Below are 13,468 nucleotides of genomic sequence, written 5' to 3' on the forward strand. Positions count from 1 at the left end.
TTGATTGAATCTAAGAGCATACGCCAATCAGATTCACGAATTTTACGACGGTCGCGAAGCAGCTTCTCTGCTGAACGCAGCCAACTGATAACAGATTACCTGAAATTATCAGGTGCGCAAATGAATTTGATTTTAAAGAAATTAAGCCTTTATTACAAGCAAATAATGAACACGTCACTCTTTAAAATATTCTCCATAATTTTCGAATAGTTTTCTCCATATCTATTAAGGCGATCCTGGAGTTGCTAGTGAACTATTTTTTCACTAGCTTTGTATGCTGGTATGCTCATATGCATCACAATTTTTGCAGAAACGTTTCTTTTTTACTACGCTTCAAAACTTACTTTTAAAAGCACCCTAATAATACTTCATTCTATCCCGAGTGGTGGTCACTCATATTTTGTACGTACAAAGTGCATAACTTTTACATTAAGCAAATTATTGTACGAGGTGAGACTATAGCCTATATATAGAAGCCGATAACAAAACTGTCATTTTTAACTTTTTTCCGTTTTTGGCATTAAGTCGAGTGGCCACCACTGCGTTATTGTTTCTACTTTAATCGTGGAAAAGGATTTTTCATTCTATGCAATCAATAAAAAGATAAGTTTATGTAAAAATTTGGATGTATGATTAGTTCCCTAGCCACTCCAGAATAGCCTTAAGGGGAAGCTGGAGTTGCTAGTGAACTATTTTTTCACTATAGCGATGGTAATTGCAGTTTCGAAAATTCTCTTTATTGCTCGTGCAGAATAAAAAATCCTTTTCCACAAATGAAGTATAGATAGAAAGAAAGCCCGCTCTGCAGGATTTTATATTCAAAATGGAAAAAAGTTAAAAACTTGCATTTGTCTTTTCTAACTTTTTTCCATTTTGAATGTAAAGTCCTGTAGAGCGGACTTTCTTTCTATCTATACTTCATTTGTGGAAAAGGATTTTTTATTCTGCACAAGCAATAAAGAGAATTTTCGAAACTGCAATTACCATCGCTATAGTGAATTTCTTCGCGATGGTGCTGCCATCGCACAATATTTGCACAATAAAATGCTTTTTACAAAAATTTGGCAATTTGTACGCACGAAATCGCTGTTGAGCGGTGTTTGGACACAATTAAGGAATATGAGACTGCTTTTCGAAGTGACTTTAGAAGCGTCATAAAAGAGAATTCTGTGTTTTCCTTTAGGATTAGAGGTTAGAATACAGGAGAACACAGAATTCTGACTTTATATTCAAAATGGAAAAAGTTAGAAAAGACAAATGCAAGTTTTTAACTTTTTTCCATTTCGAATATAAAGTCCTGTAGAGCGGACTTTCTTTCTATCTATACTTCATTCGTGGAAAAGGATTTTCTATTCTGCACAAGCAATAAAGAGAATTTTCGAAACTGCAATTACCATCGCTATGGTGAAAAAATAGTTCACTAGCAACTCCAGCATCCCCTTAAGACACATACGCATGATATCTCGGAGTGCACTGGTCGCATGGAGACGCGGCTTGCGGCGGGCGCATGCGCGCCAGCCTCGCGGCGCGCCAGTGGCGCCCTCTAAAAACAGTCGCGCCGAAGATGGCGACGTGTGAGCGGCGGCGTTCGCGCGGTGTTTAGTCGGAAAAGAGAGCGAGCGGGGGTAACATGTTGCCGCGGTTGCAGTGTCCGCAGTGTTTCCGTGATCCGCATTAGGCTCGGTGCAGATGTAGGAAATGTCAGAGGCGAAACGTGTACCTCTGCAGACCCTGGAGTTTCCGGAGTCCCTGGGCCACGCGACGAAGAAGGAGAAAAAGGGGAACATGGGCAAACAGCTCGCGCCCTCCTTTCGCTTCACGATCACCCTGCCCGAGTCGAACGAGAAGACATGCCCGGAATTCAACTACTCGCAGCTCCTCAAGTCGGCCGAGGTGAGTCTCGCGTCGCGCGGGTCCGTTCTCGCCGCCGCGCGCGACGAGCACGAGAACGCGGGACCGTACGTCAAGCGTGTGACGCGAGACGTCCGGATGGAAAGGAGCCGAGAGAGAAGCGAAGAGCGCGGCGTGCGTTAGCGGAACGCGTCGTACGGCCGCGGAAGAGGAACTCGCGTTCGGCGAACGCTCGGCGGTGGCCGCGCGACGCTGGCGCGAGCGTCACGCGGCTCGACGCGCGCGTTGCGCGAGACGAGGGGCCGCGGAATCGCGTACGAGGACCTGCCTCTCCGATCCTCCTCGAGCACGGTCGAGACGAGACGGCTGAGAAACCGCTCCATGATCGATTCGCGGCTGCCGTGCCGGATTCGCGCGTGTCAACGTCACCGTCGCGCGCGAGGCGCGACATATGTACGCGCGCTGTCACGAGGCCCGACGCGCGTCGCGCCGCCGAAGCGCGCGGTCCTTCTCGCCCGAGTCGGCGGCGTCGTCCTTCGCGCGGCCCTTTCGATCGTAAAGTCGCCTCTCGGCGAGTGCCATTGCGCGGCGACATCGTCCGGCATCGCACCTCTCCGTCTTTCCTTTTCTCTCTCTCTCTCTCTCTCTCTCTTTCTGTATCTCTCGGTCTCCGTTCTCTTTCCAATGGAAGAGGGAGCGAGAAGGAGAGGCAGGGAGCGAGGCGCAGGGACGACGGCGATGCCTTATTCGTTCGTTGTGTGCAGCGTCTACGCCGATCTATTTCGCAAGCCACGTATTCCCTTCGACGGGTTTGTCGGTGCACGGGGGAGAAAGAGAAAGAGGAGGAGAGAGAACGCCTGCGAGGAGACGGAGACGGGAGAGACCTGCGACACGGCGTAAACGTGTGTACGTCGCGCGAGTCTCTTATTTCACGCGCGCGCGAGAGAGCGTGTTGCGGGCTCTCCTTTCTGAATTGTAGATCGATGCACCGGAGGAGACTCGCGACCGCCGACACGTATCGAATACACCGCTCGGGACGCGTGTCACGCGCCCACCGCTCTCTCTCTCTCTCTCTCTCTGCCTCTCCCTCTGCATAATGAACAAGTAACCAAATAGGAATAAATAAATAAGGAAGAGGCATCCTGATCGATCTCATTTCCCCGAAGCGCGACGATTGCTCCGAGGAAGCTCGTCGCTGCCGTTGGAAAATGCGTGAGCGGATGCCGTCCGTTTCGAGTCACTTTCTCTCCACCCGCACGACAGAACGCTCGGCCAGTTAACGAGAACGGTCGTTCGGACGTTGCAGTTGCACCGCTCGCACTCCTCGTGCGCTTGAAACGAAACTGATGTACGGATCAGGCGCGTTCGAGGGGAAAAAGAGAACGAATTGAAGTTGGCAACTGATAGAACGCGGCACGAACAAATCTATCGATAGGTACATATGTTTCCAGCGTGCAATACGTTCGATTGTAAAGCGTCGCACCTCCTCTGTACGGCCTCGTCGAGCGTATCGAGCTGAGAAACCGATTAATTGCGCGTCGGGCTTGACGAGCACCGCAACGTCGCGTTCTCTGAAAATAGGCCTTTAGATCGTTGTAATGAAACGCGCGTCAAATTACGGAACGCACCCGCGATTAGAACTCGTGGGGCTTGCCATCTGGTAACTGCGTTTCCTGGCCGCGTCAATTCTCGCGATTTAATGACGGTCACGCAAAGTGAAAGCGATGATTCTTCGAGCGCTCGCGTACACGCACGCTCGCGCGCGCGACACGCGCGCGACATGGAAATGCTAACGAGATTTGATAATTAAGACGTAATTGACGTATTTATTTGCGCTTTAGCGGAAAAAATACCAATTGTGTCGATCCTCGTAAATTACGTGCACCGCTCGTCTGTTTCTGCACTTTTTCTTCGTCACACAGCCGAGCGCACACCACGTTAATGAGAGACGTTATAAAAAAGAGGGAGAGAGAGATAGATGAGGATGCTGCATCGAGTAACGTCCGAGTGCCGCTTTGTTTTGGTCGCGCACGTGTTTCGAAAACGTGCTGCGGTTCGCCGGCGAATCAAATTTCCGAAAAGCGCGCATGGGGGCTGCGTGCTTTGCTAATTTACAACGTTAAAATCGCACGGCGCCCGTTACCGTCGGAATTACTCCGTGCGCCGTATCGCGCGAGCCGAGTGCAGCGCATGATGCCATTAACAGTTTCGATCATTCTCTTTCTTCCTTCTCGTCTTCGGTTTCAAACGAACAGAGTGTTGCGTACAACGCACAGCTGTAAAAATTCAACAAACGTAACTTGATACGTCGTGTTACGAGTGTTTTCTCTTCTGCATCGCTTCAACAACGGTCTCTCGTGTATCTGCTCATCCTTTTATTTAACATCCTTCGGTCGTGCTTTCTAATCCAGCAAACATTGGAACCTTGCTTCGCGTTATTATGTCGCCTCAGCTTTTGTTAAGGATAATAATAATAATCGACAGCTTGCCAAATGTTACGGGGAAAAGATTACAAACACCCTCAGAAAGGATTTCTGATAACAAGACGAAAAATATTCTTGACTAATTTAATCTTATTACAAGTATAAAAAATATGAAAATAAAACAATTTTTAATTTAAATCAGTAATTTCTATTCTTCTCTCTCGAATTAAATAAGATTGTCTTACTGTCTTCAGACAAGAGTAACATATACAAATTTATGCTTATATCTTCTTGTATGTAGAATAATTTGATATTAGCGCCACTTTATAGTAGGCTTTGTCCATGTCGACGCATCATTTTCTCACAGTCGCTCGTCGACTCGGCGCTTCTGCGTCCTTTATTCGGATAAAACGGCCAATATTTATGTGTTGCAATCGAAAATCGGGAAAGTGTTTCTGTTATTTACAATGCAAGAAATATTAAAAGATATGGAAATGTAAGTAAGTATATACAATATACTTACTTGAGAAATAAGATTCGAGATAAGACATTTCCATATCTTTTAATATTTCTTGTAGAGTATTGCACTTATTCATTGTAAATAACAGAAACACAGAAACACTTTCCCGATAAATATTGGCCGTTTTGTGCAGATTCTACAAATTCTCTTAGAAGAATAGAATAAGATGTCTTTTAGATCTCACAATATTCTGAAATCAAGAATATTGTGAACTTGCTACAAATTTGTATCTAAATCCTTCTGAGAAAATTAATGAGATAGCACCAAGATTATTTTAATGTAGATTTTAGAATTTTCTACTCAAGATTAAAATATGCTTCTTTTCAATAATAAATATGATTGTCGCTATAGCGATCTTATTTTATGATAGATTAAAGAGTAACAGCGTTAAGTCCAGAAATCTTTTCTGTGGGTGAAGAATGGTGCGCTGTTCGCACGGTTCGCCGATTGCAAAATCAGTCATCACTCGCGCGTTGAAAATCAGTCACTGTCGTTAACAAACGCATCATAGTTGGCAGAATCAGTCGCTCGATCCAGCGTCCTTGTGCCAGGGGAACAGGAGACCGTAGGAGGTGCCTTTGCGACGCTACGCGAGCGAAGGAACTCGAAGAATGATGCGAGAACTCTGCTCGGCAGCAGTACGCGCTCCTACTATCAGCGGACACGTCGAACACCTTTCGAGAGCCGAGACTCTTCTCTCCTTTATCAGAGTTTCCACGATCCTCTTTCGTTTCTTCTTTTTTTTTCTCTCTCTCTTTATATACGTCTCTCGGTATGCCGCCCCATTGCGTGCGCGAGTGATAAACGCGACCGTAAAAGAAGAATTTCATAAACGCACGCCGCGCGATTATTATCAGGAATATACGTGTGTACATATTCGAGACGTCGATTTGCATATTACATGTGTGTATTACGATATACGCGTGGCATATAGCGCGCCCGTTCGGTTGCAGCGTGTTCTCTCGCTCTGCCGATCGATTTGAATTTTTCATAAATTAGTGAAAGTGGTGCGGCGGCGTATCGAGGCAGGACGCGTGTATATTTAATATGGATCACTGGGTGAACGCCGGGTCCATCCATCGCGAGCGTGGATGTAACGAAGCCGCGTAATCGGTGGAGGTCGTGAACGAGCCTGTTTTTTCCTTGCAGAAAAAACGGAGGAAAGAACAGAAGACGGGAGATGAGAATGCGACCAACGGATTGGATCTGTTCGACGATGACGACGACGAGGCCAAGCTTAGGGACATGGCGAGACGATTCGAGGCGAAATACGTACGTTGATACGGCACGATTGATTTTTGGAGAAATTTGCGCGGATTTGCGTATTGTGACGTTTCCTTTTGTCGCTTCAGGGAACGTCCACTATGGGGAAGAAGAGGCACAAGTACGACGATTACGTGGACTTGGGCGCAGGATACGATGAGAACGACTCCTTCATCGACAATACTGACGCGGTAAGTGAAGTCTGCGGGTTTGTCCTCGAGACAATCTTCACGATATTGTTTCTAATGATTTAATTTGTTTGCTAGTACGACGAGATCGTGCCCGAGGAGATGACCACAGCGCACGGTGGTTTCTACATTAATTGCGGAGCTCTCGAGTTTCGAGCGGCCGATGCAAACTCGGTAGTTCATAATAACAACAACAGCAACAACAGCGACGACGATGAGAGCAGCGAGAGCAGCGAGGAAGACACTGAAGATGTAGATAGTCCTAAGAGAATAGATAAGCGAATCATCAGCTCATCGGACGATGATGAGACGGAGGATATTACCGGTGATAACCTGCGAAAAGTAATTGGGATTTAAATATTATTTGCATCGTGTTTCTGTCCCATACTTTCTTACTCGAAATAACGCAAAATGATCTTTCACAGCGACGGAAAATCGAGGAGAGCGGCGAGAAGAAAGGTAATCATGAGAACAGCAAGAAGAGGAAAAAGCCGCAAAATCATCAGGCGCAGGATCAGCAACAAAATTCTCAGCAAGATTTAGATCTTTTGAGACGGAAGGAGAAGAACGAGACGACGGATGCCGAGGGCGGCACAGGTAGCGTTTCTCACTTTGACCGATTACGTCATAATTGTATTACGTTTCTGCACGTTGAAGGTATTTTTGACATGATGTTTCAATCGATCTTTAGCTTCGGAGGATCAAGAGGAGAAGAAAAAGTCCGATAAACCAGAGAAGAGTAAAATAAGTGAGAAAAAGTTCGATATAAAGAAATTCGAGAAGAAATCGTCCAATAGTAACGGATATGACGCGAAGAAGATGGATTTGAAGAGATTGGGCGGTAAAGACAGTAACATCGACGACGCGATAGAGAGTGTCGTCAACGCGGCCAGAGGAGTCGAAGACGACTCGAGTCGCGACACAACGGATTCAGGAAAATCGCGCGTTTGCCTTTACGTCGAGTCCGACGGCGAGGAGATGGAGAACAAGGAGGCGTTGTTACCTGAAAATCTTCCGGAGGACGTAAAGGAGATAGTGAATAAGTTGAAGCTCCAGGCGGAGAACAGCAAAGACGGCAAGAGCAAGTTTTTCAACAGCGCGGTTAACGAGATACTCTTCACGTGAGTATGCCCCTCCACTTGTAAAATATGCAGCGTGTCCCAGAAGCGTGAATCGTAAAACGCGTGCTAAGATCCGGTTTTCTTCTTACAGCCTGGAGAAGAAACTGCGGATGCTAAATTCGCCTAGCATAAGATTACAGACGTACGGTCATCTGGTGCGATTTTTGCCTTGTAGCAAGATCACTCTCCTCAGCAGAGCGAAGAAGCTTTATCTGAAGGACGCTGAACACCGAGTAAACGAACCGATGCAAAAGTATATAAATAATGATTTCGATAATTACGTGCGATTAAAATTTAATCACGTGTTATACAACTTGTTGCGTCTTCCTCAGATTAAAGGCACTTATCGATAATGTGATGCCAGCGGTCATGGACAAGTACATGAAGGAGTGTCAGAAAGTTGCTGATGAGAAGTGAGTAATTTTATGGCGTATCATGTATATCGAAGGTTCGGTACAACTGCGGCTTTTACGTTCTTGATTTTTACAGTCGTAAAGAAACTACTGCTTTAATAACAGATGATTGATGATAGACTATTATTAGTTACTGTATAGTGTTGTAGTGTTGGGCATGTAACCGAATAGAAATGAAAGAGTTAAGTTTGCCGATTGAGTTACTACATATGAAAAAATTACTTACCGTTTATAATTTCCTGGATGTAAACTTATTGTAATTTTTTATTTCTCAGTCCTCAATTATACTGGGAGATATATCGGTACTGTTGGTAAGGCGCCCCTCGTAAGAGGAATCCCTTTCTATTCTCGCCTCTCCGACTGCTCTTTCTCTTTGTCTCTTTCCCTATTCTCTACTGCCTTTTTATCTTTCCCCTTAATCTACTCATGCTTACATGCTTTTGCTCTCTCGATTATTGTGGACATTCATAGAATTGTGTTTGCATTTACGGAGGAAAGAACATTTTTTATTACTCAGTGGTCATTACCTCTTCATTAATCATACTGTTGAAAAAGCAGAGGAAGATGCGGGGCTTTTTATCATCGGTATCAGTATTTAGTTCATCACTGGCATCATTTTTTGTATCGAGCGACATGAAGCTACGGCATTTGACCTGGGACACAATTCGACGATTAGGCGAATTGATCGTATATATGTCATTGTCACTGTCAAAGAGAGAGAGAGAGAATTCAGATCGAGGAATTCTGTCGCAACAAATGCTGATCATCATTCTTTGTCATCGCGATATCATGAATCTGCATAAAAGTCATCTTCGTTGCTTCGCGCGTAATGTAATTGAATCGATCCATTTCAGGGGCTTCGAGGGATCTCCTCCCGCAGACCCCGAGAGCAGTGACGAGAATGAGGATGGTTCCTCCAAGAACACGGAGAAGTCAAAGATACCGCGGAAGCGATTCCCATGGAGCGACGAAGCCAAGTACGAGTTATCGATCATGATCGTGACGAAAGCTCACGTTACGTATCCTGACTTCACGTTTGTAGACGTAAACTTCAATTTCAGGAAGCTCATTCTCGAGATTGCGAATGCCAGGAGACATTACTTCAAGATTCTCAGACCGCGGAAGGAGAGCATGGAATCGTTCGTCGCCACGTTCATGGATACGAATGTTTTAACGTTGTGGCCACCCGGTTGCGTACGGTTGCAGACCTTGTTGAAGTATGCTAGTCCCGTTGAACCTGTGTAAGTATCACGTAACGTGCTAGTCATTGCTGTGTATAGTCATCTACATCGTATATGGTGTCGGTCTCTGTCGAGCGTTACTCCGGCTATGCGCTTCGCCTGGTGCATGAAGTGCGTGAAATTACCGTAGTTCTTTCTATTTTCACCAAGGTGAAAGGAGCGTTAATGTGCATGCCTGAAAGGAAAGATCCCTGAAGATTGATTTAACTAATTTCTTTTCAAAGTCCTGGCGCCTTGTCGTCGCGCGAGGTCAGGTAGTTGATCAATTGTTTCATCATTCATTATGTGCTTTAGGGAAGCGTAACACATTAATGTAGTGACACGTAATTTATAATTAACGCTCGCGAAACATTAACGAATTCTTAGAAAAAGCTGAATTTTATGAGAACGACGTTTGATTCGGTGCGTTTGTAGATGCTTGGCACACATGCACAATTTTTCTTTCGTTATTAAGTACATAGTTAATTAACTGTTGGTAATTTTAATTTTTCTCTTCATGTATGTCTTTCTTTTATCACGTACCTCGCCTTTCTCTCTATCTTATATGTATGTATTTCCTTTGATGACAATGTTTCGTGTTTCGTTGCTTCATGTACTGATCGATTAATATGATTTTAGCATCAAGAAGAAATTGAAGAAACCGAAAGAGACGGCTAGTGCGAACAACCTCGTCGTTTCTGCTAATACTCAAGTGTGCAATTCCGCAAGAAATGATACAACAACCACGAATAACGTTTCTGCTCAAGAAAGCGAAAAGATCAACGTGAACGTGTGCAAAACTCACGTCAGCCTCGAAAATTCGACGAATTTCGCGAGTCAGGCAAAGTCCAATGACATCATCAGCGCCGATAAGAAGCAGCAGAGCAGTAAGCACAAAGAGAAACACGCGGAGAACAATGCGAGTCAGGCAGAAAGCGGCACGGTGAACAATTCCGCAGTTGGCAAAATCTCGGTTGTACCCACGGCTCAACTGATGGCTCAGAAACCAGTCAAGAGTCACATCGAGAAATTCAATCTCATGGACCTAACGAACAGCTCTCTGTCTATCACGCCGGTCAACGACTACCACAAGCAGTCGGCGAAGACGAGCGAGGGGAAGAAGGACGTCGTTTCCATCACGGCGTGTCCGGAACCTACGAGCCACTCCAAGCCGAACGAGATCTCGCAGACTGGACATCATCCCGTGTACAGGCAGGATGCTTCCTACTCGTCGATGTCGAATCTGAAGCACAGGTTCCTGCAGGAGAACGCCGACGCAAAATGCGAGAAGAGGCTGGACGACAAGGACGACACGATGGCGAGCAAGGGCGACAAGAAGGACAAGAGGAGAGAGCGAACCGCGGAGGTGAAGCATAAATCATCATCATCATCATCCCACGACGCGAAGAAGAGGAAGAAGGATGGAGATCGGAAGATGATGGAGCAACAGTTAGGGCCTATTACTCAGGACGGAGTGCCTATGCCGCAGCAACCGACTCTCTCGAAGGAGGAGCAGGAGCAGATGCAGAACGAGGAGACGATCGCCGCGACCACCTTCCTCAGTCAGATGATCAACGATGACCCGTCGTCGCGGGGACTAACGGATAAGCGGAAAGACGGTTTCATCGCGGACGACGCGCTGGGGAACATGACGCAACCGACGGACCAGGAGAAGGACGTCCAGATGGTGATAAGATCGTTGAAGGAACTGCAGGAGTTGCAGGGGAAATACTCGCCGAATAATTCGCCGATCGGCGGTGCCATTCAGAAGCCCAGTAAATCGAACGCGCAATACGTCACCTACCAGGACGAGTATCAACGGTTGTATCTCAAGAAGGACGACAAGATGAGAGCCAAGGATGAGCCGCAATGGTAGAAGCGACAGCGTCGCGCACACCGTTTTTCCCCTTTCGAGGTTGAACTTACTCATAGTGGACAATAGCGTCGATTATTTTCACGACAAATGTAATGTAATTCAGGCGAGCCTCCCGACATTCATATGTAATAGTGTTTCTTTTGCGCAAAACGAGCGAATTGAGCGAGCTCCACTCGAGAACTTCTTCCACTGTCGGTGAGGATAAAATCCACGCAGCTGCCGAGACCGCGTGTCTACTGTCGCGTGAGGATTTTCAAGTATTTTCAGGCGAAAGTCGCCAGACTATGTACATATATTATAAATTCGCTAGCAGTAGTTTCGGTTGTACGTGTACAGAGTAAGCATAAATTATGAAAACCTAGTACTCGAACAATGCGCGAGATCACCGAGTACACTGAGCGAGCGGACAACGAGCGAACGGATCGCGAGATCGGGTACTGGAAACTCTCCTCGACATGTATCTCGTCATGAGCGAATTGCGCGAATGGAAGACTCGCAAGACGTTTCATCAGTATTCGTATGCGCATCCTCGAAATGTTTAGCAGCGAAATTTTATCGTCGCCGTCCGTTCCTCGTTCGTTCAGTGTATATATGTATCTTCGTAGGTATCTGTAAATAAGTTAGTAGCATTCAATCGTCTTTTTCTTTTGTTTCTTTATGCGAGTTGGGTGATTTACGAGAACCGTGTTCCCATTTTCACCGTCGGTATCCTAATATTCCGATATTAGAATCCAACGATTCTGGTATTTCGATATTAGCGTCCATTATTTTGCGTTCCACGTGCGTGAGCTTTCCTTTTAATCGTAAATCGTGAAGTGCTTTCTTCTTTTATGAATACTGCCACGATAAGGGGGGCACCATGGGTATTTATTCAGTAATGCATACTTTTTATCTTACATTCTTGACCAGTCCTGTGTCACGGCGCGAAGGGGTGTCTTGTATATCGTTCCTTTTCTGTGTTTCCGGTATCGTCGTCAATGCAATTATGCAGTCTATGTGATTAATGAAGAGAGAAAATCGGTTTCGTGTGTTCTAATATTTTTTGACGATAGTTTGACAGATTTTATATTATTATTGCCTTCCAAGTGATTTCTTATGAATTAATGATGAGTAAAAAAAAAACGGATCGGCGAGATCGTATGTGTAGGGCGAATCGGAATGAGGACCGTGGTATTTGTCACTGGTGGGACAAAACGCGCACTCACGATAGATAAACTACTTCCATTGTACATTATCTCTCTACGCTGGGATTTCTTGTTTTGTAACATCACAATAAGATATACATGTATCTTCGGCACTTTCAGTGCCGGAGGAGGGAGTGCGATTATCATTAGATTAGCTCGAGGAGAAGTACGTGCGAGTATCCGTTGCTTTATCGATTTACAAATTTTGTGTGGCTTTGTTGTATGCGGCTTGACTGACTAATAGGTATAATGAATAGTATGGAAAACGGAGAGAATGCGAGTGAGAGAGAGAGAGAGAGGGAGAGAAAGGGAGAGAATGCGCGAGAAATGCTTGAGAGAGAGAGCGAGAGATAGCTAGGATATTTTTGGAACACATAAAGATGACGATTAGTACTGTATTATATATACTGTATACCCTTACCCACCCCCTCCCATTTTACCCTTTATGATACTTAGAGTACGGTTAAAAACGTCTTGTACAATTCCGCATTGAGAATTTTCACTAAGACGACGTAAAATATAAGTTTTGAATATTTTTTACATATGTTATACGATCTCTCTCCCTTTTCTACGCGAGCCACCGTGACAGCGAACGCGTCGTCAGTCGCTTCATCACTTCTCTCGCCTATCACGGTTCTCGTCTTTCATCATCTTCCTCGCAGCGGCTGAAGTTATTGGTAGATGCAGTACGCGAGGAGATCCAACGCCGTCATGAATAACGTGTACGACAGAAGCGAGATTTCTGAAATTCCGCACACACGCATCGCTTGAGCCTTCTTGATTTCTTCTCGATATTCTTTTGCGAGGTTTGCTGGATTCCGACTTACCGGAATTTTCTGGCCGCAAAGTCAGCGTGTTGTCGTAAAACGTAAAATGCATCATCGTTATATAAACGTTGAAAGCGTTCGCGCAGGTTCGGAAAATCCACTCGTACTCGGGATCGATAAGCAGCTTCTTATCTGCCATTTCGTCAGTTTCTACTGCAAATTTTTAATACACGTTACGTGACGTGTCACACGAGTGAAGAAACTCGGCAATCGTAATCGTGATTTAACAGGTCGGGCGGTCGCGGATGAACGCGAGCTGCCGCGCCATTTTCTCGAATTCCAACAAAAGACAATTTCGTCACGAAGTAGGCAGAAAGAAGCTCGCTCTGATCTTGGAATCGAAATTACAAAATTCGGAGACGACTCGTGAGACGTTGCTGCGTTTCGCCGCGAACGCATTGCGACATTTAATTCCCCTCGAATTTCTATCGTCATCGTATCGTTCTTATCAGCTTCCGAGAGCATCATCCGCGCTCGACCTCGCTCGTATTTTCGCGTTATCGCTTATCGCGCCGTCTCGCTGGTCGCGCGCGCGGTGCGTCAGCGATAGTTCGTCTGGCGGCCGCGCGTCGCCGCTGCGAT

At 45.7% G+C, this 13,468-nt stretch overlaps 1 protein-coding gene and 1 long non-coding RNA gene across 3 annotated transcripts; one reads left to right on the forward strand and one right to left on the reverse strand.

Annotated features, from left to right (window-relative positions):
* The first annotated feature begins 1,698 nt into the window (after positions 1 to 1,698).
* LOC105280541 (ubinuclein-1) lies at positions 1,699 to 12,458 on the forward strand. 2 transcript variants are annotated; one of them, XM_011341156.3, is made up of 12 exons: positions 1,699 to 1,893; positions 5,944 to 6,066; positions 6,147 to 6,248; positions 6,324 to 6,587; positions 6,671 to 6,842; positions 6,937 to 7,366; positions 7,458 to 7,619; positions 7,699 to 7,779; positions 8,055 to 8,090; positions 8,634 to 8,756; positions 8,841 to 9,020; positions 9,639 to 12,458. In XM_011341156.3, exons 1-12 carry the CDS (start codon positions 1,699 to 1,701, stop codon positions 10,873 to 10,875), a joined length of 3,105 nt encoding a protein of 1,034 aa, XP_011339458.1. In that variant the 3' UTR covers positions 10,876 to 12,458. The 2 variants fall into 2 exon arrangements, with proteins under 2 accessions (XP_011339458.1, XP_011339459.1); XM_011341157.3 differs by lacking the exon at positions 8,055 to 8,090 and having other exon boundaries at positions 9,639 to 10,875.
* Positions 11,725 to 13,442, reverse strand: LOC105280540. Its single transcript, XR_894139.2, has 2 exons — positions 12,887 to 13,442; positions 11,725 to 12,801 (listed from the first exon to the last, which is right to left on the reverse strand). It is a non-coding gene; the product is annotated as an uncharacterized LOC105280540 (long non-coding RNA).
* Positions 13,443 to 13,468: the final 26 nt, after the last annotated feature.

This window comes from Ooceraea biroi, chromosome 12 (genome assembly GCF_003672135.1).
Source record: "Ooceraea biroi isolate clonal line C1 chromosome 12, Obir_v5.4, whole genome shotgun sequence".
Lineage (NCBI taxonomy): Eukaryota > Metazoa > Arthropoda > Insecta > Hymenoptera > Formicidae > Ooceraea > Ooceraea biroi.